Source organism: Crinia signifera, chromosome 3 (genome assembly GCF_055691185.1).
Source record: "Crinia signifera chromosome 3, ASM5569118v1, whole genome shotgun sequence".
Lineage (NCBI taxonomy): Eukaryota > Metazoa > Chordata > Amphibia > Anura > Myobatrachidae > Crinia > Crinia signifera.
In genome coordinates, this window is record NC_139219.1 from 205,468,154 (window position 1) to 205,492,900 (window position 24,747).

Below are 24,747 nucleotides of genomic sequence, written 5' to 3' on the forward strand. Positions count from 1 at the left end.
TGCAGTATACCTCTATTTCCAAAAATGTAGACTCTTTTTCATGGGGCACTCTTATCAACCTACAGTATATGCATTAATAATTATATTTCTGATTTGAAGAAACACACACAAAATAAGCACTATACATTTTCTCATGAATAAAGCAATATTCAATGGGAATGTGTTGAGTCAGTGAGGGATATATATTCCATTGACATACAGTACCAGTCTATAGATGCTGCAGTGAGTAGCAATATCACGTGACAACCAGTATGGCATAAATTGTGTAGCCTCTGTTAAAGATTCCTACTCTGAAGCTATCATTTCAGCATTAGCAATATGGATACATTAGCAAATATGGATACAGTATATAATCAGAAGTATTACTTATGACTGATATATCCATATCCTCCTAATGCTGAAATCTATAGACCACTTTTTTTTTCTTCTTTATTTTGCATTTGTCTTTGACTTTTGGGGAGCACCACTAGATTCAGAAGTAACTTACCCTTATCATTAAACAACATAATTGTTAAAGATCATTAACAGTTAGATTACAACCCCATCTGCTTTTTTGTGGCTATACCTGTGCACAGACCACCCCATTTGTTTGCTAAACTATACTTTATAAATTTGCCAACAATCCTTGTTCTCCTCTCACAGAGGGCCTTATTCTAATTCACTATTAGAGGCAAATTACTTCTCAGATGGACAAAACCATGTGCACTACAGGGGGGCAGATGTAACAGGTGCAGATAGAATTATATTTGGGTGAGTTATTTTGTTTCTGTGCAGGGAAAATACTGACTGCTTTATTTTTACACTGCAATATAGATCTCACTTTGAAGAAAAACCCCACCCAAATCTAACTCTCTCTGCACATGTTATATCTGCCCCACATGCAATGCCCATGGTTTTGTCCATTTAAGAAGGGATTTGCCTCTAAGAGTGAACTAGAATAAGGCCCAGAGTCTCAGTTGCATCATCCTGCCCATTGAGTTTCTCGAATGGGTGAATTTAGGTCACACCAAGAGATTGTGTAAACATTCTGACAGAGGAAAAGGCAGAGAGGATAACCGCCCATGTAGGAATGATTATTTTGATTGCCAAGAAAGTGCAGAGTGTCAGTAAGCACTGACATGTATACTGCTAATTTGTTCTTTGCACTTGATTTTCCAAATATAGTTTTAAATTGTAGTACTTTAGAAATAATTGTCTCTGTGCCTCTAGTTCATACATTGCAATACAATATACCGACTGTAAAGGGTTCATAAGCTTGTGTTAAGTGACAAATGTGATAACAGAAGAGAGGAGGTTATAGCAAGCTGGACATAAGGATCACAACATTTGAGTAATAAGTCTTTTAATAAAGCTTGCTGAGTATGGTTAAATATGACATTCTTGAAAGAGGACCATGTTGGGAACTAGAGAAAGGATAGCAGTGTAGGGTTTAAGGTATGAGGGATAGATGTAAGTGAAAGAACTTTGTCTTTACTTTATTTGTACATATGCAATGCAAGCTTGGCTGCGTACTTCAATGGCAGAGAGGAGGCAGAATTGACGTACAGTATGTCATGTCCCTTAAGTTATAAATTGATAAGGATCATTGGGGCAGATGTATTACGTCTAAACTGATAAAATGGTGATACAGTGGAAGGTGACAATGCAGCAGTCAATCAACCCCCAACTGCCATTTTCCAAACCCAACCTGTAACTTGACAGTTAGGAGCTGATTGGCTGGTTTGTTATACACTTATTTTCCACCTTATCACTTCAACAGCCTAAATACATTTTCCCCATGTTCCGCACTTTACAGTTATTTAAATCAGTGTAAGCAATATATTCAGCGCTAATACCACAGACCTGCAAAAGGGATTCTCTGAAAAATATCTACAGTTATCTTTTAGAAGCTTTAGTAAATCTCCCCATCCCCCCCCCAGGCTTTTTCCTCCAAAATGCACTGTATGTCTTGTTGAATCCTTCCCCTTACCGTTTACTAACGTCTGCAAGCACACTTTTCAGCCCATCAAACAACCCTATGCTTTGGAATTTAGTAGCTTGTTTCCACTACTTACTTGTAATTAGGATATTTGAAGTACTGTACTTCAAGAATCTTTACAACTTCATTAATAGCATTCCAGTGCTTTCTTTAAACACACTGCGTAGGAGGGTTTTTATGTATTTGTTGAAGTTTTCCCAGATAACAGTTTTTTTCTGGAATACTCTCTTTGTTTAGTTTGGGAAAATATAGGTCTGGATCATATTTATAAGGAAGCAGCTGTGTAATTCTGTCTCATAGTCTGTTGGACATAAATGCCTCCTGTATGCATTTGTGAGGATCTAAGTGCTACGTCTGAGGGCACAGCTTATGTTTGTAGGCACCAGTCACACTGCTTAAGCTGAAGCTTGCCAAGGTTGGCCATCAGATCCAGATACATGTGCCCAAAAAGTCTGAATCTAACAATGTACCCATCATATCTTCTAAATGGGGACATCACAACCCCATTTTCAACAACGGTGCCCGGTACCACCTCCCAAACACTGCAGCTGCACTGTCAATCATGTTGCGGCTGGCAGGCAGACCTCCAAACATCGTATTTGTACACTTACCATCGGATTTGAATACAAATAGGAATCAGGCCCCATGTATGGAATAGCAAGAGAGAAAAATTATATGTATTTAGTAAGGGTTTGCCTAGTACTATTTTCCTGTTGGAATACTGCAGATGTAGCATGTACATTATTTGGATTACATCTTTTGAACTGGTGTTTTACAGCTACGAGTAGCTCCCATGTTTTCATGTGCCATTTACTTGGAAATACTGTTCCTCTTTCCTTGAGTACGAACATGACCCAGCTTCCAAAATGAGTTGCTCTTACAGTATATGGCAGAGACACAGCATTTCCTGTTAAATTCTATGTATCAAAACAAAAATTTATGACAGCTGTATAATGTCATTTTTTGGCTGAATTATATTGCTTTTCAAAGTTTCCTTTTAATCCTAACCTTAAAAGGCTTATTTTTTATCACACTGTGGCCATTTTAGTCATTTTGCAAAAAGTCAGATAATTTAGGACAGCATTGGAGAGGGTTTATGCAGGGCAGCCATGTGACATACAATGGTCAGAATTTATTGTAAGCAACACAGGAATGGCTTAAGAGAAGTGGATGAGTTAAGTAATGGGTGCAGGGTGTATATATAGCTATGTACACAATAAATATCATATTTTTACATAATAAGGTAACTATCCCATAATTACATGTCTTATCAAAGTTATTAAAAATCCAGTTAGAAAAGTAAAAATTAGCAAAAATGAAAGATGTATGGTTATTGTTACATTTATAGTTAATGTGAGTGATCATGCATCCTTTAACCTCTTGACAGAAGTTTGTTCCAGGAAAAATACTCTATTGCATACACCAGTGGTTACCAAACTTTGGTGAATCACGGCACCCCTGAGTATCAGAATTTTTCATGGCACCATTAGGGCAAAAGTTTCTCATGGATAAAATCATAAAAAAATATTAAATTAAGTATATTTTGTTTATATCTCATCCTCAGTGTCAAGTATGTGGTAATGGACAGAATTGACTTCTGTTTGTCCACATTTTGCATATTACATTGGTCATAAATAGAGACAGGATTATATTAATTTGCATATTTGCATATGCATTTGCATATTTTGCCCATTCTCACTGTTTATTGCATATTTTACCTAAAACCTAGTGATGGTGCATATTTTAGGCCCTGCCCCCTTTCCACCCGCGAGTCACAGCACTGCTTTGCCCTGCTGCTGTTGGCCAGGTAGTGGTAGAGTGTGCAGGTTGGGGCAATATGTGCGCAGTGTGGGGAACCTTGGATATACGCTATGTCTGACACTGCTCTAGGCTGCCAATCCATGTTGATAAAAGTCAGTCGGGGCAGATGCCATTACGAAGCTCCTGAACCTTTGCCTGCCCCTGGCCTGGGCCTTTACACCAAGAGACAGACTTCTGCAGCAGAGGAGGCGGGCAGAAGAGTTGTAACATCACGCAACGCAGAGGAAATGCCGTGTCACAGTGAGTATGCTGCGCAGGGAGGAAGCCTTCCACTGCGCTGCCCTTAAACGCTATGCTGACATTTGATCCATCGGCGCTGGAGATGAGGGTCCGTGTAGTTGATGCAAGAAGAGCTTTGGACGCTGCAGTCTGCTGTAGCAGCCAGGAAGAAAAACAATCCGATGTATAGCACTAGACATCTGCAGACGCTGTGGGCCTATTTTTGAGGTTTATTTGCAACTAATTGTATGCTGATTTTTAAATAAATAAGTAAAAAATTACTTTTTTTATTATTTAATGTAGCATATTTTAACACTTTTCATGCATATTTTAAGTATTTTTCATGCATATTTGCATGCATATTTCAAGCTTTTTATGTTGCATATAATCCTGTCTCTAGTTATAAATAATTTTTCCATGGACATGGACTACCAATCTAGGGCACCCCTGCAAGTCCCCCAAGGCACCCCAGGGTTCCAGGACACACAGTTTGGGAACCATTGGCATACACAATAGTCACATTAGTCACCACCAGCTATAGGTGAGGAATTTGATGCCACCCCCTTTCCCTCCATCATCTGTATATAACTGTTTGCTTATAACTTGCTGTATAGACTCTGTCTGTAGAAGGATAAGCAGAATACATTAGGGGGATGTGGGATAATGGATTTAGTGATCCTTGGGGCACACTGAGGATGAGAAGACTGAGTAATAACAGCAGCAGGGACATAGGGTTATTGTGCAAGAAGGATATGCAAGATGGTGAGACAGGAAAGGGAAAGAAGAGCGGCCGGACTGGGGACACAATATAAGGCTTTGTAGGACATATGCAAACATGGGAATCAATATAGAGACTGCAAGGAGGGCATGACCTGAAGCTGGCTAAAGAGGGTGTATTACCTTGTTCATCAGCTCAGGCAGCATTAAGGCAGTGCCACACAAAGCAGTTTGAGAGATAGGATAATTTACAGCACTAGTCACATCCCTCCATGACCTGGTCATACTCTCTCCACCTAGGAAAACAAATGTTATTGTATACTTGTCCCTAAACATTGTTCTGCAGGGTATATTTAGAACAATATAAACTTTATCCGTAATAGCCATACCATTTTGTAAGGAAGCTCACTTCCAATTTGATGGCAGCTCGCAGATTCTAGTGTCCACTGTCCATCAATGGCAGAGAATGACCTCTCAGAGGTGCGCTGTCCCAGTACAGCAACACAACCAGACCTGCCCACTAAGATTCAAAGGATGCAGCCAGATATAACAAGATATGGGATTATTTGTTTCCTCTCTTTTATTGTCAAGAATCCAGTCCCTGCTCATTAAGCTTAATTAAATGAATAACATTGCATTGAGTGCCCCCTCTTTATCGGAAAGCAGGACTGAGCAGCATAAAGTAAATAATCAGCAATCAGTAAACACAACAAGTGCAGCATTTCAGCTCCACTCAAAGCACCATATTGTCAATTAGTCAGTCAGCCCGTTTTCCAGTTCTCATTCTGAGTTTAGAGACCATTTAAAGGGCAGTAGGTAGGAAACTTTGTAGCCTAGTTACCACTGAGACTGTATAAGGAAGCTGCCGTAGTTACCAAGCAGAAGTGAGTACAGTCATCTCTAGCAGAGCACAGTTGAACAGTTATCAGTTCTTGCATACTTATGGTAGCTTCAGGATTTCTTACAATTAACACAAGTAGACTAACATTTCCAGCAAGTGCACCACCGACCTCTATAATATTTAGTAGTGATATCATATTTATTGGGTTCCACGGGTTCATATCATTATATATATTATTTACTTCCAGTGGCATATCTATAATAGGTGCAGTGTGCCCCTGAGTCCCAGTGGGCCCACACTGCCAGGGCCGGCGCTACCCACTCAGCGTCACCTGCGGTGCAGGGGGGCGCCGAACTAAAGAAATCCCTGCACTACCACTCTGCTTCTGCCGGGACACTGTGCCTCCTGTACTGCACCTGTCATACAGACAGCGGTGCCGGAAGCACAACAACAACGCAGAGCTGACTACCGCATTGGCTATCGCTTAGTCGGGTCTTCCCCACTGCGAATATCCCAGTTACCAGTATTTTCAGCAATAGTCTGGACACAGCTGGGGCACCTGCAATGTTGCTGTGCTTCGCGCTGCCTGTGTGACATGCACGGGACATGCCTGGAGCTGCAGCTACAGCATGGACTGCCCTGCTTTCCCTTCACTGCCTGGGGTCTTAGTCACCACCACTTATGAGGCATAATATATAACCGGCATTACGGTGTGCGGTATAATATGTATTAGGCCTTATGGCATGTGTTATAATATGTAATAGGCATTACGGTTGTGGCATAATGTGTAATAGGCAAGAGTTGATTATAACATGTAATAGGAATTATGGTGTGTGAATGTGTTATGAGCACTACGGTGTGTGGCAATTATGTGTAATAGGATTTACGGTGTAAATTTTGTCACTCTATCGCTGCTTTTGGTGTTTGTGTGTTTGTGTGTGGGGTGGGGGGGGGGGGGGGGGGGGGGGCAATTTGTTTTCTAACACAGGGCACCAAAATGCATATCTACATATAGTATTGCTGCTACTAAGCCCATTATGTGTTTTTTCATCGTGTGCCTTCAGCAGGCATTGAGGGCGCAAATTTTTAGTTTGCAGGGGGGCGCTGAACACCCTAGCACCGGCCCTGCACACTGCACGCATTATAGTGTAGTGTAGCGCTCAGACTCCACAGTGCAGCAGAGGTTCCCACATGCTCAGTATTGTCTGAGTACTAGAGCGCTCAGGCCCTACTGCTTCTGCTGCTTCTCCCGGCAGAGAGGAGGGGGCCCGGCTGAGGAGGCTGCACACAGGCATCCTCCTCTCTAAAGATGCCGCGGTTTACTGCGGGAATTACAAATTGTTGTGATTCATTGTAAAAACCTTAAAGGTATTTATTGTCTTCAGCTGACAGTTGTTAAAATGTTTCAATGCACCATAAGTCTTTTACAATGCCTGATCTGACTGTATTTACTAACCAGAAGTTATTTCCGCTACAAAGGCTAGGTCCAACAAGTTTCCAGTTCAATAAACTGTAATAGCGCTATTGCTGTGTACATTAATCAGAGATGTGATATCTTTCTGGAAGACAATGGCAGTGCTGAATATTGCTCTCAGGCACCCCAGGCACAACAGTAATGGCTGCCCATTTTATTATATTTTGTTGTACAGTAAACATTAATTTGTAAAATGTCAGTTTAATATAATATAATAAGAAATATGCCATAGACCAGGGGTCTTCAACCCATGGCCTGCGGGCCACGAGTGGCCCACAGAGCTGATCTCAGTGGCCCCCTGCCCGCCGGCCCGTCATGCACAAGATTTTTTTTTTTAAGTAAAAGAAAATTCTGCCGAGGGAGGCAGTGTAATGGAGTCCCCTTGGGTGCCACCTACCCGATTTCCATTGGCTGCAGGCAGGGCAGAGGAGTGGATCCAGAGCGGCTGAGGGAGGAGGAGGCACGTCTGGTCACGAGCTGGGGAGTTGGGACCCGGCGAAGCTGCGGGAGGAGGAGACGCAGCTGGCGGGAGCAGGGGACCCGGCACTGGAACTGCAGGAGGAGGAGGCACAGCTGGCGGAGGGGACCCGGCGAAACTGCAGGAGGAGGCATGGATGGTGGAAGCAGGTGACCCATCAAAGCTGCATGATGAGGAGGTACATCTAGCGGGAGCAGGGGACCTGGCAAAGCTGCAGGCATTACTGGGGGCATTGTGTGTGGGGCATTACTGGGGGCATTGTGTGTGAGGGGCACTGCTGGGGCATTGTGTGTGAGGGGCACTGCTGGGGCATTGTGTGTGAGGAGCACTGCTGGGGCATTGTGTGAGGGGCACTGCTGGGGCATTGTGTGAGGGGCACTGCTGGGGCATTGTGTGAGGGGCACTGCTGGAGCATTGTGTGAGGGGCACTGCTGGGGCATTGTGTGTGAGGGGCACTGCTGGGGCATTGTGTGTGAGGGGCACTGCTGGGGCATTGTGTGAGGGGCACTGCTGGGGCATTGTGTGAGGGGCACTGCTGGGGCATTGTGTGAGGGGCACTGCTGGGGCATTAGGTGAGGGGCACTGCTGGGGCATCATATGTATAAGCAGGAGTACTGCTGGCATTATGGTCTGTGGCATAATGGGCATCAGTGTGGGGCATAATGTGCAATGGGCATAATTTTGTGTGGATTAATGTGTAATGGGCATCACGGTGCGGCATAATGTGTAATGGGCATTATGGTGTATGACATAATGTACAACAGGTATTACGGTGTGTGGCATAATGTCTAATGGACACTATGGTGTGATGCACAATGTGTAATGGGCATTACGGATAAACAGTGTAACAGTGTATATTGATTTAAGTAGCCTTTCATTGTTTGGGTTTGATCTGTGAGGCATACTATTTCACTGTGTGGGCCTTCATGTTTATATGTCATTGTACAACCTTCAGTCAACTTAATCGTGTGAGGACAACGACCATTCCTGCGGTAACCAATGTCTGGTCATGCAGGTTGCAAAAGAGGTGTCAGGTAATTGTTTTCCTGCTAGTTCACACTCATTATAATTAGACCACGCCCCTTATAATTAGGTCACACCCGTTTTTGGAAGCGCAATATTTATTCAATATCAAATTATGGGGGGGGGGGGGGGGACGACGACATATTTTACTGTTTGCATTGGAACCCAAATTGGCTGCTGATAACTATTAGGGTGTGTGTGTGGGGCTATGTGCTGAGTATGGGCGGCTGTGCCAACTATCTATGAAGGACTGTGCTGACGTTATAGGGGAGCTGTGATTCTATGGGGCTGTCCGAAATTCCGTAGGCGATTTTAGTGGCCCTCGGGCTTCACTGGATTTTTTTAGGTGGCCCACGCTGTCTTAAAGGTTGAAGACCCCTGCCATAAACTGAGACCTTTTGTTTTATTTTTAATCCTATATGAAAATTTGCTGCTTAGGACAGCTTGCAGATGTGGTTTGCACATAGCCAACGTATCCACACTCGATTTGAGATGACATTTGGTATGGTACAGTGAAATAAATTGTAGTTATTTGTTATATAGACAAAAAGTAATAAATAAATATCCAAATGCCACCACCTAGAAAGTGGCCCCCCTAATCATGTGTCTCACGTGCCTAATGGGAAATTTATCATTGGACAATGGTGGAACCTGTATTGACCAGAGCAGACTAAAAGGAAACTCACCTGAGTGTCACATTAGCATAGGGTAGTACATCTGGCCTGTGTAGCTGCCCATACATACATACCTACAGCCATGTTGCCTGACACTCTGTACAGAAATAACAATGTCTCTGCACTGTGAATAAAGAAAAGGAATTTGCAGATATTCCTCAATTGGCTGCAGACTATTGAATAAAGTACATTTTCTTTGTACAAATAATAAAGCTATCAGGGTGTTCTTGTGTGAGACGTTTGCCTTGGATTAAAATGAAACATCTGGATCCCAATGTACATGACCAGTGGGACCACTTGGGTAATAACTTCTTTCATCTTGCTAAGTAAATATTTGTGTCCAGTATGATTTACATGGCTGATTTTTGCAAGTGTTTTCATCATGCTATTGTGACAGATGGTATGACAGTTGTAAAGGCTCTAAACCTTACATTTTAGTCTTCCCTTTTATTTATTTTATATATATGATGCTCCCAGTCTCTATTGTAAAATGTAATAATATGCATATGCTAAAGGTATGATACAACGCTGGATGCAAGTCATTGCAGCATTGCCTGCTCTGAAATAAAGGTGTATATTCACCCATATTCCTGTGCATCTATGTGAGAAGTCCTGGTAATTTTCCCTCTAGGCAGTGTAACGATGGGGCAAAATGGGCAGGAGAGAAGAGGGCAGCATGGTGCATAGTGCAGTATGATTATGTCAATCTCAGCCAGGTGGCTCACTGAGTGGCTGACATGTCCTGGATGACCAGACAGTAGTATATTCAAGTACTGCAACTCTACCCAGAATCGCTGATTGGCCGGCTTATCGGATCAGTTCACAGGACATGTAAGTATATGTGAATTTCTACTATAATCTGCTAGATCTGAAAAGCCGGCCAATCAGTAATGCTGGGTAGAGTTGCAGTACTAAAATATACTAATGTCTCGGTGTTGTCCTGGATAATGGCCTGACACTTAAACATCAGGTGTCAGCCACAGTCAAATCCTCATTCTATCATCTAAGGAATATAGCCAGAATCAAGCACTTAATTCCCTCTGAAGACCTGCCTAAAGTCATACATGCATTTATATCATAACGCCTAGACTACTGCAATGCTCACTACCTGGGTTTCCCAGCAAAACAATTGCACTGCTTGCAGCTGGTACAAAATGCAGCCACCAGACTATTAACTAACCAGCCCCACTCCTGCCACATAACTCCCATTCTGTACTCCCTTCACTGGCTACCTGTAAAATGGTGAATTGTTTTCAAGATTGGCTTACTCACTTTCAAGGCCCTAAATGACCAAGGCCCAAGGTACCTGCAGTAGCTGCTGATTCCTTACTGTCCTACTCGATTACTACGATCCGTTGAAGAAATACTACTAACAGTACCAAGAATTTCCCTGAATTCATCTTGGGGTCGAGTTTTCAACTTTGTTGCTCCAACTCTATGGAACTCTCTTCCTCGCACAGTGCGAGATGCCCCCACTATAGAATCCTTTAAAAATAGACTAAAGACGTACTTATTTACTCAAGCATTTCACTGACATCCACTGTTTTGTATTTCGAGCTGTAAAGACAATGGTAAAGCACTTTGAGTCCTATTGGGAGAAAAGTGCTATATAAATATCATTATTATTATTATTATTATTATTAATAATATTATTATTATAGATATCGCATTGATATTATGCAATTTATTACATTCACCACTGGAACTAGTACGTGAATGGACCCCTATGGAAAACGAGATAACAGAGGAACCACGAAAAATCATTGATTTCCTTCTTGGTAAATAGGGTGATGCAATAAGAACCAATTTCATTAGAAAGAAAGACACAGATAAAGATTACCACTACTTGATAATTAGCCTCCAAAGTGACAAAAGGAATAGTGCTGATGTTATTTTTATACAAGGAATTTAAGACAAGAAAATAAATAAAGCTAAATTAAGTAATGTATTGGTAGAAAATTGTAAGGCACCTATTTATTCATGCACAAAGTTGAAGAAAAGTTGGTCTGTGTGCCTGGCAGCCTAGGGGAGGGTACACCTAAAGTGGTGACCCTACACCACTAAAAAATGGAACAAAAAACAAAGATGTAGGTGTTCCCTCTGGTGGCGCCTAATGGTAGGAATTATACGCCCCTAACAAATGGCGGGAACTCTGCTAATCTGTGTGGGGATTGAACTAGTGGTATTCTCCTTGATGAAGACCACAGGCGTGGTAGAAAACGCATTTGGAGCTCTACTTTCTATGTTTGTGGGACTGTGGATGGACTTTGGACCAAACACCTGCCTGGCCTGATTTGGAGGGTACATCCCGGGTTTATACCTCCATCTTATGCGCATGTGAGAACTGAAGCCATTCTAGTTCTCCACCATCTGGGTAATTGGCCAATTTATTTTTGCTGTTCCAGTCACATGTGTGTGTTATTTTATGTATGAATAAAATGGTACTACACTACACTATATACCATTTTTTTGTTTATTTCCGGTATCATTCTGAGTCATCTTTGGAGTATCCTGTTATATCATAGCTGATCCAGGGAACTCTATCTCTTCCTGTTTGCTATCCATTGCTTGGAGAAGAGGAGACGTTCTCCTAGTGAGAGGAACGTATGGTATTTGCACTGTGGTGTGATAATCTAAATATATATCGTTCCTTATATATATATATATATATATATATATATATATATATATATATATATATATATATATATATATATATATATGGAAATATAACCCATTTATTTATGTGTGATAAAAAGTGGTGTGAATGATAAAACTACTTGCATAGGATAAACGGTGCTAATTCAGGGACAAATACGTTTCCATGAAAGTTATTTCTATTTCAAAATCAATAAATCAATATTTTTTTAAAAATATAACAAATGTTCTTTAAAAATTATTTTGATTGGACAAGTTGGAGAGGATTGTCGATACTGTATTTGATAATTTTCCATTTTTCTAGTTTTTATTGAATGCTACTGTACCAGGAGACCTAAAATGCAGTTTTAATGATTTGTATACAGTAACTATAGGCAAAAATAGGTTTCATAAATTGACAAATAAAGCATTATTTGTCCTAGTATCTTTAGAATCTTTTACTGTAAACCAGCTGTTTTAATCCATTTTTCATTTGTTATTTATATTAATTCTCTTTGCAAATGATGCAATTTAAGAGTATTAGTTAATACTTTTTGTTTTCACAAATAAATTCATCACATACCGTGGATAACGTGTAACTATATATGATTGGTTGGTACTTGTGTACTAGCACGGCGCCCATCGCATTGCAGACCATATCACATGCGATGCGATATCGGCCAATGTTCTACAATGGCATACAATTTTAAAATTGTATGCCATTGTATATGGCATACAATGCCATACAATGCGATGGGATGCGATTATAAATTGTATAAGCACCCTAATGGGGGCTTACAATGCTTAAATGCACCCCCACGCCACCCCCCAAGTATAAACGTGAACCCGAAGCGTGTCGAGCACAGCGAGCCCGCGAAGGGCGGCGGTACGTGTCCTACGACCTTTTCATATCCCCACTATCCACGTCGGAGTTGATTCTATAAAGTGAGCGAGCGCAGCGAGCCACCGAGCTTGATGCGTGGCGAGCGCAGCGAGCCCCGTGAGGGGACGCGGATACCTTCACAGGTATTTTTTGCCGGGGCACACTCCCATCACTGGCAATATGGTCGCCAGCATCCATATTCCCAGCGATTTCAGCCCCTATCGCCCCCGTGTGTACAGCTTTACAACTTAAATATTCATGTTCTATCTAGAACTGCTGGAATGCAAAGAGTGTGAGTGTATGAACCAAAGTATATTTATATAGTACTTTTTCCTTGTAATATATACGGTACATTTTATTTAACTTCGATAGCTACTATAAGTTTGAAAAGTTACTTTGAAAAAATTTAGTTTATATAGTAAACATACTGACTATGCTCTTTGTATACAATATAAGGCGATCTTTCAAAATCAATAACTTTCACTTGCATCAGCTGTTTTTGGCCTTTGAATAAATAGAAATAAATTGTTGGTATTTACATGCACTGTGAAATAATTATTGCTTAACTTCAGTTAAGGCATGAAAGCTATTCTCAAGGACCATTAGAAAAAAATATCTGGTTTCAGCTATTGTAAACATTGCATTGTGATAGAAAAATGTTCTCTTGGCGAGCTCCGTGACTGCATGTTAATATTTGCAGGTGAAAATATGCCACTTTTTAATTTGGGCAAAAAGCCTGAAACATGGTTAAGAAATCAGAGGAAATATTTTTACTAGCTACACTTGATTTGAAAGTTCCTTTTTAATTTGCTATTCTGCTTTACAGCAAATTGTGGACATGAGGAAACATTGGGACAGATGTACTAAGCCTGGAGAAGACGTGGAGATAAAGTGAAATGCGATAAAGCACCAGCCAATGAACTGTGTTTTAAAAATGACAGTTGGGAGCTGATTGGTTTGTACCTGATCTCCTTTCACTTTATCTCCACATTATCTCTTATCCAGGCATCAGGCATCTGCCCCATTATTTGAAATGTCATCAACCGACAACCATAATTTGTGATGGCGCAGTTGTCTTTTTGTGACTGTCACTGTTAATCTATGTGTGAAATCAGCAACAGACTCAAAGGGAAATGTATCAAAGCTTGATGGGAGTTACAAAGTAGAGAGAGTAGCATCTATTCAGCTTCTAACTGTTATTTTATAGGCAGTGTTTAAAAAAATTACAAGAACTGGCTGGTGAGTACTTTACATCTGTCCACTTTCCCCCTTAGTGAGACCCTTTCAATGCAAATTGAGCCAACTAGAGCCCAACAGCGGCTCAGTGGATGAATCTGTCCCCATGAACAAGGATCCTCTACCTGCTTTCCAATCCAACACTTGTCACATATGGCTTCCAAATGGCCAAAGTCACTTGCCATAAAATAAATTCTCAAAATAGTGGAGCCAGGAACATGCAAAGTGTGCAGGGGAGTTTAATAAATATCTTCAGCATGGTATGGGGCAATTGAATCCTGGTGTTGTTAGTTTGATTTGGGAAGTAGGCTTTACATTAAACAATTATTTTTGGTTAATATCTATACTATAATTTTAATGACTCCCAGAACATATTTGACATATTGACCTTTTTTTAATATAGTGCTTGGATCATAGTTGTCTATGCCTATTCATGAAGATGAGACTCTGCTTGCCACTGGTGGTGGGACAGGCTTCTCAGTCACTAGGCTCTACCTTAAATGCTGGCTCTACCTTATCGATGCCTTGATATGGACTAAGAAAACCCAATACTTACTATTATTATCATTATCTTTTATTTATTTGACTCCACAAGGGTTCTGCATAACAAATGAACAAAACAAGAACACCTCGACTTACAGTATCCTTTTACCTGCAGCAATCCATTTTAATGGGGAAAAAGCAGCTATTTTTGCAAACCCGTTTTGTCGCAGATATAGACCTTATGGGGTCCTAAGCAAGATACCAGTTTCTGGCTTCCCTCTTTTTAAAAACAATGCATTGCACTATATTTTCATTCCTCGTGGCAGCCGGCATCAAGAGAGTACTTTGTGGTGTGCACAAATGTTAAATAAATGATAAATGCTCAGTTGTGTTAACATCGGCAGACTGTCTTTTGGAAGTAGGCTTAATACCTTTGACCGTGGGTCGTGAGGTCGGCCTCCAGATGAGAAGTGCTGTACGTCTCATCAGTCGGCTCTCATTGCAGTCGAACGAGTGATTGTATGCACTTTTATGCACATACTGTACAATCGCTTGTTCGACCGCTCTGCGACATACTGTATGACCTAGTCATATGCAGCTCACCCTGATGTATGGCTAGGTTAAGAACATCATTTAACATTGTCACTAGTCCCTAGTAAGTCACAAGGCTGCATCCTCAGGATTATTTGTTCAGCACCTTGTATTTCTTGGACTAACCAGGCTCTAGGTGTATATACAGTATGAGCATGTAGCGGAGACTGCAACTTCCCATTACACAGCAGCTGACACTGTATACTCTGGGTCTGAATCTACACAAAGATAGTTAGATTGGTAAATCAAGGATGCCTAACATCCCCAACCAAATCCTGACCCCACAGTACCCCAACCCAAACACCAAACTTAACTCTAACATGAAATGCTACACCAACCCTGATATCCTATCCCTAATATCCTAATCAAAAACCCTAAGCTAATCCTAATACCCTAATTCTAAGTTTTTCCCTCTTATTACTAAAGTATAAGGAGGGGGGTCCCTCTCCTCACTACTCCATATATACAAAATACAAGCCAAACTGAAGAGTACTAGGGATTACAAGGATGCATTGAGGTGGCATCTGCAGTGGGGACATAGGGTAGGTTAAGGTATGTGCACAGTAATTTGTGTGACTGTGTCCAGCTTAGTGCCTGTGACATGTAACGATGGTGCTAAGTCATCATCACAGACAACGCTGGCTTTTCTCTCCCAGGTTGCTAGGCACAGGGCTATTATTTCTATTTTCACACTGTGGGCCATACTTACCTACTTTGTAATTCTCCAGAGAGGAGGAGCCCAGAGTGGAGGAGCCCAGAGAGGAGGCACTCCAGGGTACTTCAGGGGGCAGAGGCTGAATGGTCTCTTCATTAAGCCCTGCCCCAACATAGAGATACGCCCACAATTCTTAGGTCTGTGGTGATGGGCGGAGCTTATTGACACAATCCAGTTATTTAGCCCCACCTCTTTCTCATGGCTCAGGCAATTGCATACAATCTCGCATACAATCCTGCCCACTTCCTAGTGAGGCGGGAGAGCCACCTACTCTTCCTGAGCTGTGAGGGACTACTCCAAATATTGGGAGCCTCGTGCAGCTTCCAGAAGGGTAGACAAGTGTGCTGCAAGTACTGAGTGCCTGGCTTAAACAGTAATTCAGTATCATTCCTGGGGTGTCAGACTAATGTCACACTGCAAACACTGGGTATCTGGCTAATCTAACAGTGACATTACTGGGGTGTCAGGGTAATGTGCTGGCAGTGGTAGCTGCTACTGTGCTGGGGCTGGGTGGCAGGATCTCCTCACACAGTGAGACAGTGGGACTGTAGGAATGCAGGTGGGTACGCATGATGTAGTCACACAATGCTCCTCTGGGAATATTTTGGATGGCCAAGATACTGTATCTTTATGGGGCTCCTTGAGACCCGCCGATCCATGTTTTTTAGTCGAAACTGCAGATGTTTTCAACAATTTTTTGACAATGCAGTATTGACTTAAATGTCCGTATTGGCAGAAAATGACTAAAATTGTCCAAAAATGTCTGCAATTGAATAGAATATAATTTAATTAGGAAACCAATTGGATTATTTTACATAATGGCTTACAGTATATATTGCCAGTTATGTTTTTTAACTGTAGTTGTGCTTCCTTACTAATGGAGATGCAGAACAAGAGAGGGTGGTATGGATGGATTTACACCAATGTGGCTCATGTACAGTAAGCAGACTTGCAGAGACTCATATAGAGAGGTCTGTTAGAGCAGGTCAAAAAGACCACTGCTGCTAATGATTTTGTGCAATCCAGATGCATATGCTGCCGATATGCTGTGCTCTGCATAAGGCTAAAAGTGCAATTTTGTAACAGTGCATACATTGTGTAACTGCAGCCAAATTTAGTGTTAACATTTTGGCCAAGACTCTTAACTGAAGGACTTCTTCTGTCTTATTTGTCTGAAGCTGTTTTTTGGGTTACTGGTTCATACAGTACAAGAGACATCTGAAGATTTCTTGAACCGATACAAGGATTTATGACATTAAACATAGTTTTGGGCTTACGATTTGTGTTGTTATTGGAATGATGTTAAAGGTTTCTGATGTTTATTTTTTAAATGTTTTACTTTAAAAGTATATTTTTAAATAAATTATTTTAATGGCCAAAACTAGCAATACAGTTACAGTCATGTCTATATTACATCCATCTGCAATACAACCTATAGCAAAGGAGTGCAAGAGTTACTGAATAAGTTAATTAATGTTATGATATATTGCCTGTGATATTTCTAATAACAAAAAATACCCAAAACACCAAAATGTTACTACTAAATGTTATGCTGTCTTGCGTCTCACACTCCATATTGCTTTCCACACCTTATAAAGATAGACAATGGATTGGTGGATTGCCAAAAATGAATACAAAACATTTCTTTAAATGTTATATTTAATTATTCACTTTTATACGTATGGTTTGTAGCCATAGCTTGTTTAAAAAAAGAAAAATGTATTGGCTTTTTAGGTAAATTAATTTTCCTTTAATTTTTTTTCTATGCTTCTGAGTGATATTGATACATTTTAGCAAGGTAAAAAAAAATGAAACTTAAACCTATTTATTTTAAACCGGAGCCCTAATTAAATGCTTACTATTTCAATGGACTTTTATCTAATTGTTAAAATGTATTAAATGTATTATACTGTACTTGTAAATGTGTTGCTTAAGAACGTTTATAATGTATTACAATACGTAAGCGTTTCTTTGGACCTATTGGAATGTGGTAAACCTGCAAATTTTATTTCTTGTCTCTCTTGTCTAGGTTTCAATACTAAGTCCATAGATGGCATGGGCAACGTACGGACTTTCCTCTTTTCTGCTACTGCTTCCATATTATGTTTCATCAGAGGATGGTCAAATAAGATCAAGTAAGCAATGCCGTGATCCTGGGGCTCAAATATACTCACGGCATATTAATAACTATGTTTCCCTCTTTATCCATGTGTTTCCTCATTTTCCTTCCCTTCATTATCTTCTCTTTACCTTGCATATTTATCTCCCATACATCAGCTTTCCTCCATTGTCTAACTCTTTCCCTCTGATATTTTTCTCTATTCCTGCCTCCCATATCTTCTTCAGTTATGTCTGCTTCTGAAACCATATCTGTCTCTTTCGGTCTGCTTCCTTCTCTCTTATATCACTTTCTTCCCCTCTTAATCTCTTTTTTTCTTCGTCTACTGTATATCTATTTTCCCTCTAATATCCTCTCTCATTTCCACTATTATGTTCCATCTGCTCCTGATAATTTGTCATACATCTCAATGTTAGTTACAGCATCAGATACACCATATTACCAGAGAAATTAAAGATTGGTCTGACATGGGTACAGCTGATCAAAAAAGCAGCTGTACCCATGATCCCTACATGGTTCCTGTTATAGAAACCAGGCGGCACTCCACGGACTTCTCAGTGAAAAAACAGTGTTTATTCTCTCATAATCAACGTTTCAAAACCGCATTGGGTTTTTTCATCAGGATATACAAACCTGATATACAAACCTGATGAAAAAACCCAAAGGGGTTTTGAAACGTCGATTATGAGAGAATAAACACTGGTTTTTCACTGAGAAAGAAGTCCGTGGAATGCCGCCTGGTTTATATTACAGGAACCCCTGCAGTGCTATATCCTTCTTTGGGAAGGCACCCCAGCTATTAATCCCTTCCCACTGGCCACAGGGGGCTGAAAATTCGAGTGCCGGTCCACATGTGTTATATATATATATATCTATCATGTTTCTTCTCTAATGTTATAGTATTATGTTATAAGTATTTCATACTACAGATGTTTGGGGTGGAATAATATTTACAGAGTAGTAAACAGATCTGTGGCCTATGGATCCAATATTTTTGTAGACACTATAATGTTCAACATGTCCACCAACAAAATGTCATCCTGTTCATAATGTCGATGTTGATAGTGGAGACTTGCAAAACATAGACTCTGACAAAATGCTGGCAAGTTCAATACAGTATGTTGTGAGCCATAATGGCGACTGGTACATAGTAGAGCCCTAACCCTAAAATTTTGATTGTAAATATTTTGACAGTGTATATAGTACATTTCGTTTGTGAACATTTTAACGGTGTTGACGTTTCATGTATTGTCATTTTGCAGGTGTTTACATTTAAGCTATGTGACATACCGTCGATATTGTAATTGCCAATAACATGCTGTGGCCCTGTATAGGCAACCAAAATGAACTAGTTAGAGATAACAGAATTTGGGATGAAATTTTGCATAAATCTCATTTTAGATAGGCATAATTTTATAGGGTGCTAAAGAACATCCATACAATATTTAAAGTTTGCTTTTCCATTCTGTGGAATTACTATAGCATTTTGGACTGTATCGAATTGGACAGAATTTATAGCCTGTGACTTAAACCAATATGATGATGTCCACTTCATTCTGCTGTATGGCGTTTGGGGTAGGACTGGAAACACACAATGCCAAATCTGCTGCCAAAACAAGCACAATTCACAGCCAAATGCAGAATGAGGCAAATAATCTGCGGAACAGTTCTGAAAAAGTCGATTCATAATATGGTATATAGTGATTCTTCATAATGCATGCCCACATGTTATGTAAGTTACTAAGTTGTGTAACTCTGCTGATCTGTTCTTTCAAAATGACATTTCAATTTCTGAGAACCTCATTTTTCTAAGAAAAGAAAAAGCAAAAACTTAGGGAGGGAAGCCAGAAAATGATAATGTGGGATTTCAAAGGTAATTCAAGCACATAGGCGAATCTAGAATTATGGTAATGGGTGGTCCCAGATCTAGACATAATAGCAGGGGGACCTTTGCGCGGCGTAGCCGCGCGTCAAAAAGGGGGTGTGGCCTCATGGGAAGGAGGCGTGGCATCACAAAAAGGGGTGTGGTATTACACTTTAGACCATACACAGTAATGCCCATTACACATTTTAGCAAACTCCGTAATACCCATTACACATAAAGCCACACGCCGTAATGCCAATTACACATAAGGCCACACACCATAATGCCCATTACACATTGTGCCACATATAATGATGCCCATTATAGACTATATAACAAACCGTAATGCCCATTACATATTTGCAACATAAGTGCTGCTTACCTACGTGCTCATTGCTAGGGGGTCCTTGCTTGATGGCACCATAGTACCCATTACACATGATGCCGCACACAATAGTACCCATTACACATGATGCCGTGCACCATAGTACCCATTACACATGATGCTGCACACATAATGTCCCTTACACATAATGCTGCACACATAATGCCGCTTACACATGATGCTGCACACCGTAATGCCCCTTTGAAATAATAACCCTTTCACAACAGAAAATGCAGGGATTTACCCGGGAATATGGTCCCAGGATCATGCAGGGACATTCCCAGGCTGACCCTTTATACACCAGCCTAGTCCCTGTATTTTCTGGTGTGAGGGGGAGAGACAACCACTCTCCTCTCCCTACCCCCCTTTAACAAACCAGCTATATCTTTGGAACCAACTGACCCCATTTACATGAGACCAGTATCATATTGAAGAACTTTTGAGTTGGTTTCGAATGATTTTGGTCCCGTGAAACTGGTCTGTTTGGTTCCAGAGAAATCTGCCCTCAAAGAACATAAACAGTCATGAAATTACATTTAAGAAAAAAAAAAAAAAAAAACGGTTTAACCTCAGTATCCCTGGGACCAATTTACCCATATAGATCCAGCCTGGTATCAGATTGAAGGCCCAGCGATTTGGGTTTGACTGAGATCAACCTTGAGCTTCATTGATGCCGAAGGGGGAACTGGCAGCCGTTGAACTGGGTGGGGTCCCATGTTATCCTATAGGGAAAACGTTCCAGCTTTGCCTGGCCGTATCTCCGGTTCCCAGAGGGCTAGAGACACGGGACTGGGCTCGTTGGAAAGCCCCATCCCTCAGCTAATGGGTGGTCCTGTGCACCCCCGGACCACCCCCTAGATTCGCCTATGTTCAAGCATTAGAGTTAAGGACTGAAAGTCACATTTCAAATATGATAATTGAATGCTACATTTTATGTTCATACTGATAAAGTTATTCAATAATGATTTGGCTGGGGAATTTATTATGGTCAAGTCTCTCTGCCATACCAACACTTCTACTCCTTTAATTGTGATGCACTCAAATTCACTTACATTTTTCAACCCTAAATTTCCACTTCAACCAATGAGGATGGCCATGTACCTACAGGATCATTCCTGTTTGATTACAGAACAATCAGCCCAATTCAGACCAGCTCGCTTGGCTGTGTATATTCGGAGCCTAGCAGCAGGTTAACACTACCCCGGTGAACGCATGCCCCCCTGCCGGCCGGATCCCCTCGGTACACTGCGAGCGAGCAGTTGTCTACTCTTACACATCTGCCCACATGTTCCCACACAGATGAGAATTCATTCAATGTTTGCTCACCATCATATTACTTTTCCTCTGTTCGCAGCAGAAAAGTGAGCCATCATGTGATGTCATCCACCCACCCAGAGCAGGCTGGGGAATGCCTGAATTCCATGTTGCCCACCCATAATGCCCATGAAACATCAGGTGTCCACCCTGGAACACCCCCTCACTGCCAAACAATGTGCGAATGCGCCGGATTATGAAAATCTTGCTGAAGGCCTTCACTGCAGGGGTTTGCACATGCGCATTAGTCATATACGCATGCGCAGACCCCCACCATCGGAGACGCATCTGAATTCGAACCTGAACTAGCAGATGTGCATTGGCCCCAATATTTGAAGGGTCATACATGAAGGGACATCATTTATCAGTCTCAATAGCATAGATAAATGAGAATGTTTGTTTTAAAAAAAATGAACACGAGCATTAACCATTTGTAGACTGTAAATTCAGCGAAATGCAGACTGTGGGCGGCCAAATTCAAATTTTATACTGCGAAAACTTCTGCTGTGCAATTTATTGTGTGTGTGTTATTCCAACGCTACTTCACTCATTTCTGTCAACACCTCGTGATTGTGTACATAACAGTACGATATAAGGGATGCCATGTATATAGAAATGCTAACATTTTTTAAACATATAGATGAAATGTAGGAAACAGTTGGCTCTGTATTTCTTTGGGCTTTCACGGTTTGCTGAACCTGTAGTTCTACAACAGTTGATGATCCACATGTTGCCTAAGCCTGCTTTTGTCCACATATGAATAACCTCAGATAATATTAGTAAAATATCAAATTACTAATATTAATACCGAAACCTAAGCAATTATTTCAGTATAAGCCTGGAGATAGCATTTACAGATGTTTGTAAAATGTGAAAAGAGGTGATATTCTTAACTTTCCCTTGTGAATTTGACACCTCTTGATTTTTGAGAGTGTGCTAGGATTTTATTTTAGTGCATTTCTATTGTCTGGCTTCAATGTGTTGGCAATTGCGCTTGATGTTTCAGATTACCTTTTTCCACTTTCACCTTGTCTTGCACTTCTAGGAATTTGTCTTATTCTTCATGGCATACAACTTCATTACACTCAAAACCTATGCAGACCAAATAGTATTGCTTGTTCTGTCAATTCTTGGTATAAAGTGTGAAGGGGTTTATAAATATAATAGATTATTTCAATTAGTAGAAAGTGCAGCACTGATAGTAACATTGGGCCTTATTCTGGTTCACTCTTTCTGACATAATCCTTCTTAGATGGACAAAACTATGTGCACTGCAGGGGGGGCAGATGTAAAATGTGCAGAGAGAATTAGATTTGGGTGAGTTATTTTGTCTCTGTGCAGGGAAAATACTGACTGCTTTATTTTTACACTGCAATATAGATCTCACTTTGAAGTAAAACCCCAACCAAATCTAATTCTCTCTGCACAAGTAACATCTGCCCCACTTGCAGTGCACATGGTTTTGTCCATCTAAGAAGGATTTTGTCAGAAAGAGTGAACTAGAATAAGGCCCATAGTAACATAGTAACATAGTAATTAAGGCTCGATTAAATCGAGTTCAACCTATCTAACTTGTAACTACTGATTTGAATAAGTCATATCTATAGGATTCCCTTAGTGTCCAACAATGCATCCAGTTTTGATTTAAATTGTTTAACAGTAGTTGCTGCAGTGGCGTAACTATAGCTCCGCAGCCCGCCGCGGTGGCGGGGGGGCGCAGAGAAATTGGGGGCGCCGCCGGGGGGCTGCGGGGCTATAGTTACCCGCGGTCTGCGTCTCGCCCGTTCTCTGCCGGGACCTGCCTGACCGTCACGGTCCCGACCGGCTACTGCTGCAATGAAAACTGACAATTAGAAAATGGCTGCCCCCATACTGCAGACCGTGGGTGCAGGTACAGGTAAGAAGGGGGGGGGGGCAGGTTAGGTGTGTGCGGGGGTGGGGGCGCCGAAAAAACGTGCGGCGGGGGGGGAGCAAAATAGTTAGTTAGGCACGTGAGTTGCTGTAATCACCCCCACCGGCAATGAGTTACAGAATTTTACTGCTCTAATGGTGAAGAATCCTCTTCTTAATTCAGTACGGAATTTATTTTCCTCAAGCCTAAGTACATGCCCGCGTGTCCTAAGTATAGGCCTGTTAGTGAACAAATCATCTCCCAGTTCCATATGATTCCCAATCCTGTATTTGAACATACTAATCATATCACCTCTCAACCTCCGTTTCTCCAGTGAAAACATATACAGCCTTGTTAACTTATCTTTGTATTCTAGTGATTCAAGACCTTTTACTAGCTTAGTCGCCCTTCTCTGTACCTGTTCCAATTCATTTATGTCCTTTTTAAGGTGCGGTGCCCAGAACTGAAAACAATATTCCAAGTATGGTCTCACCAATGCCTTGTAAAGAGGCACTATCACATTGGCATCCCTTGAATCCATACCCCTTTTAATGCATGCTAGTGTCTGGTTTGCTTTTGCTGCTGCACTTGAGCAGTGTGCACTATTACCCAATTTTTCATCTATGATGATTCCCGTCCTTCTCTACAGCAGAATTCCCTACAATAACTCCATTCCCTATAACTCCATTTACTGTAAGTAGCTTGTTCATTTTTGTTTCCATAATGAATTACTTTACATTTTTCAACATTTTTAAACCGCATTTTCCACCTTTCTGCCCACCTTTCCTGTTTATTTAAGTCACTTTGTAGTGTTTCCACATCCTCTCCGGAGTTAATTTCCTTACTCAATTTCGTGTCGTCTGCAAATATTGCAATTTTACTCACTATGTCACTTCCAATATCATTAATGAATATATTAAACAAGGTGGGTCCCATATATTGAACCTTGCAGGACTCCACTTTGGACCTTACCCCAACTGTAATGTATGCCATTTACCACCACTCTCTGGGTGAGATTTAATAGGATGAGAGTTTCAGAAAGTGAGAGATTTGGTGAGAAATCAGTTTTTTTAAAGCAGCAATCATTAACACTTCAAAATCAAACTGGTTCTTGCAGTGTAAATGATTGCTGCTTTAAAAAAACTGGAGATTTCTCACCAAATCTCTCACTTTCTGAATCTCTCATCCTATTAAATCTCACCCTCTGTCCCAGATTGTGCAACCAGTTTTTAATCTAATTACAAATTTTATATCCTAACCCTAAATTACTTAGTTTCATTAATAACCTTTTATGAGGCACTGTGTCAAAAGCTTTCGCGAAATCAACGTAATTGTTATTACATCAACATCATCGTTTTTCCTTTGCCCTTGTCAAGTTACCTGTTACAGTTGCGGTAAGTTCCT

General features: G+C 40.9%; 1 protein-coding gene across 1 annotated transcript in view; it reads left to right on the top strand.

Annotated features, from left to right (window-relative positions):
• COL21A1 (collagen type XXI alpha 1 chain) overlaps positions 1-24,747 on the top strand; it is a 237,019-nt gene that overhangs the window by 17,936 nt on the left and 194,336 nt on the right. The window contains exon 2 of the mRNA XM_083177317.1: positions 17,800-17,905. Coding sequence (XP_083033443.1) covers positions 17,821-17,905 — 85 coding nt within the window. The 5' untranslated portion in view covers positions 17,800-17,820. The remainder of the gene's footprint in view (positions 1-17,799; positions 17,906-24,747) is intronic.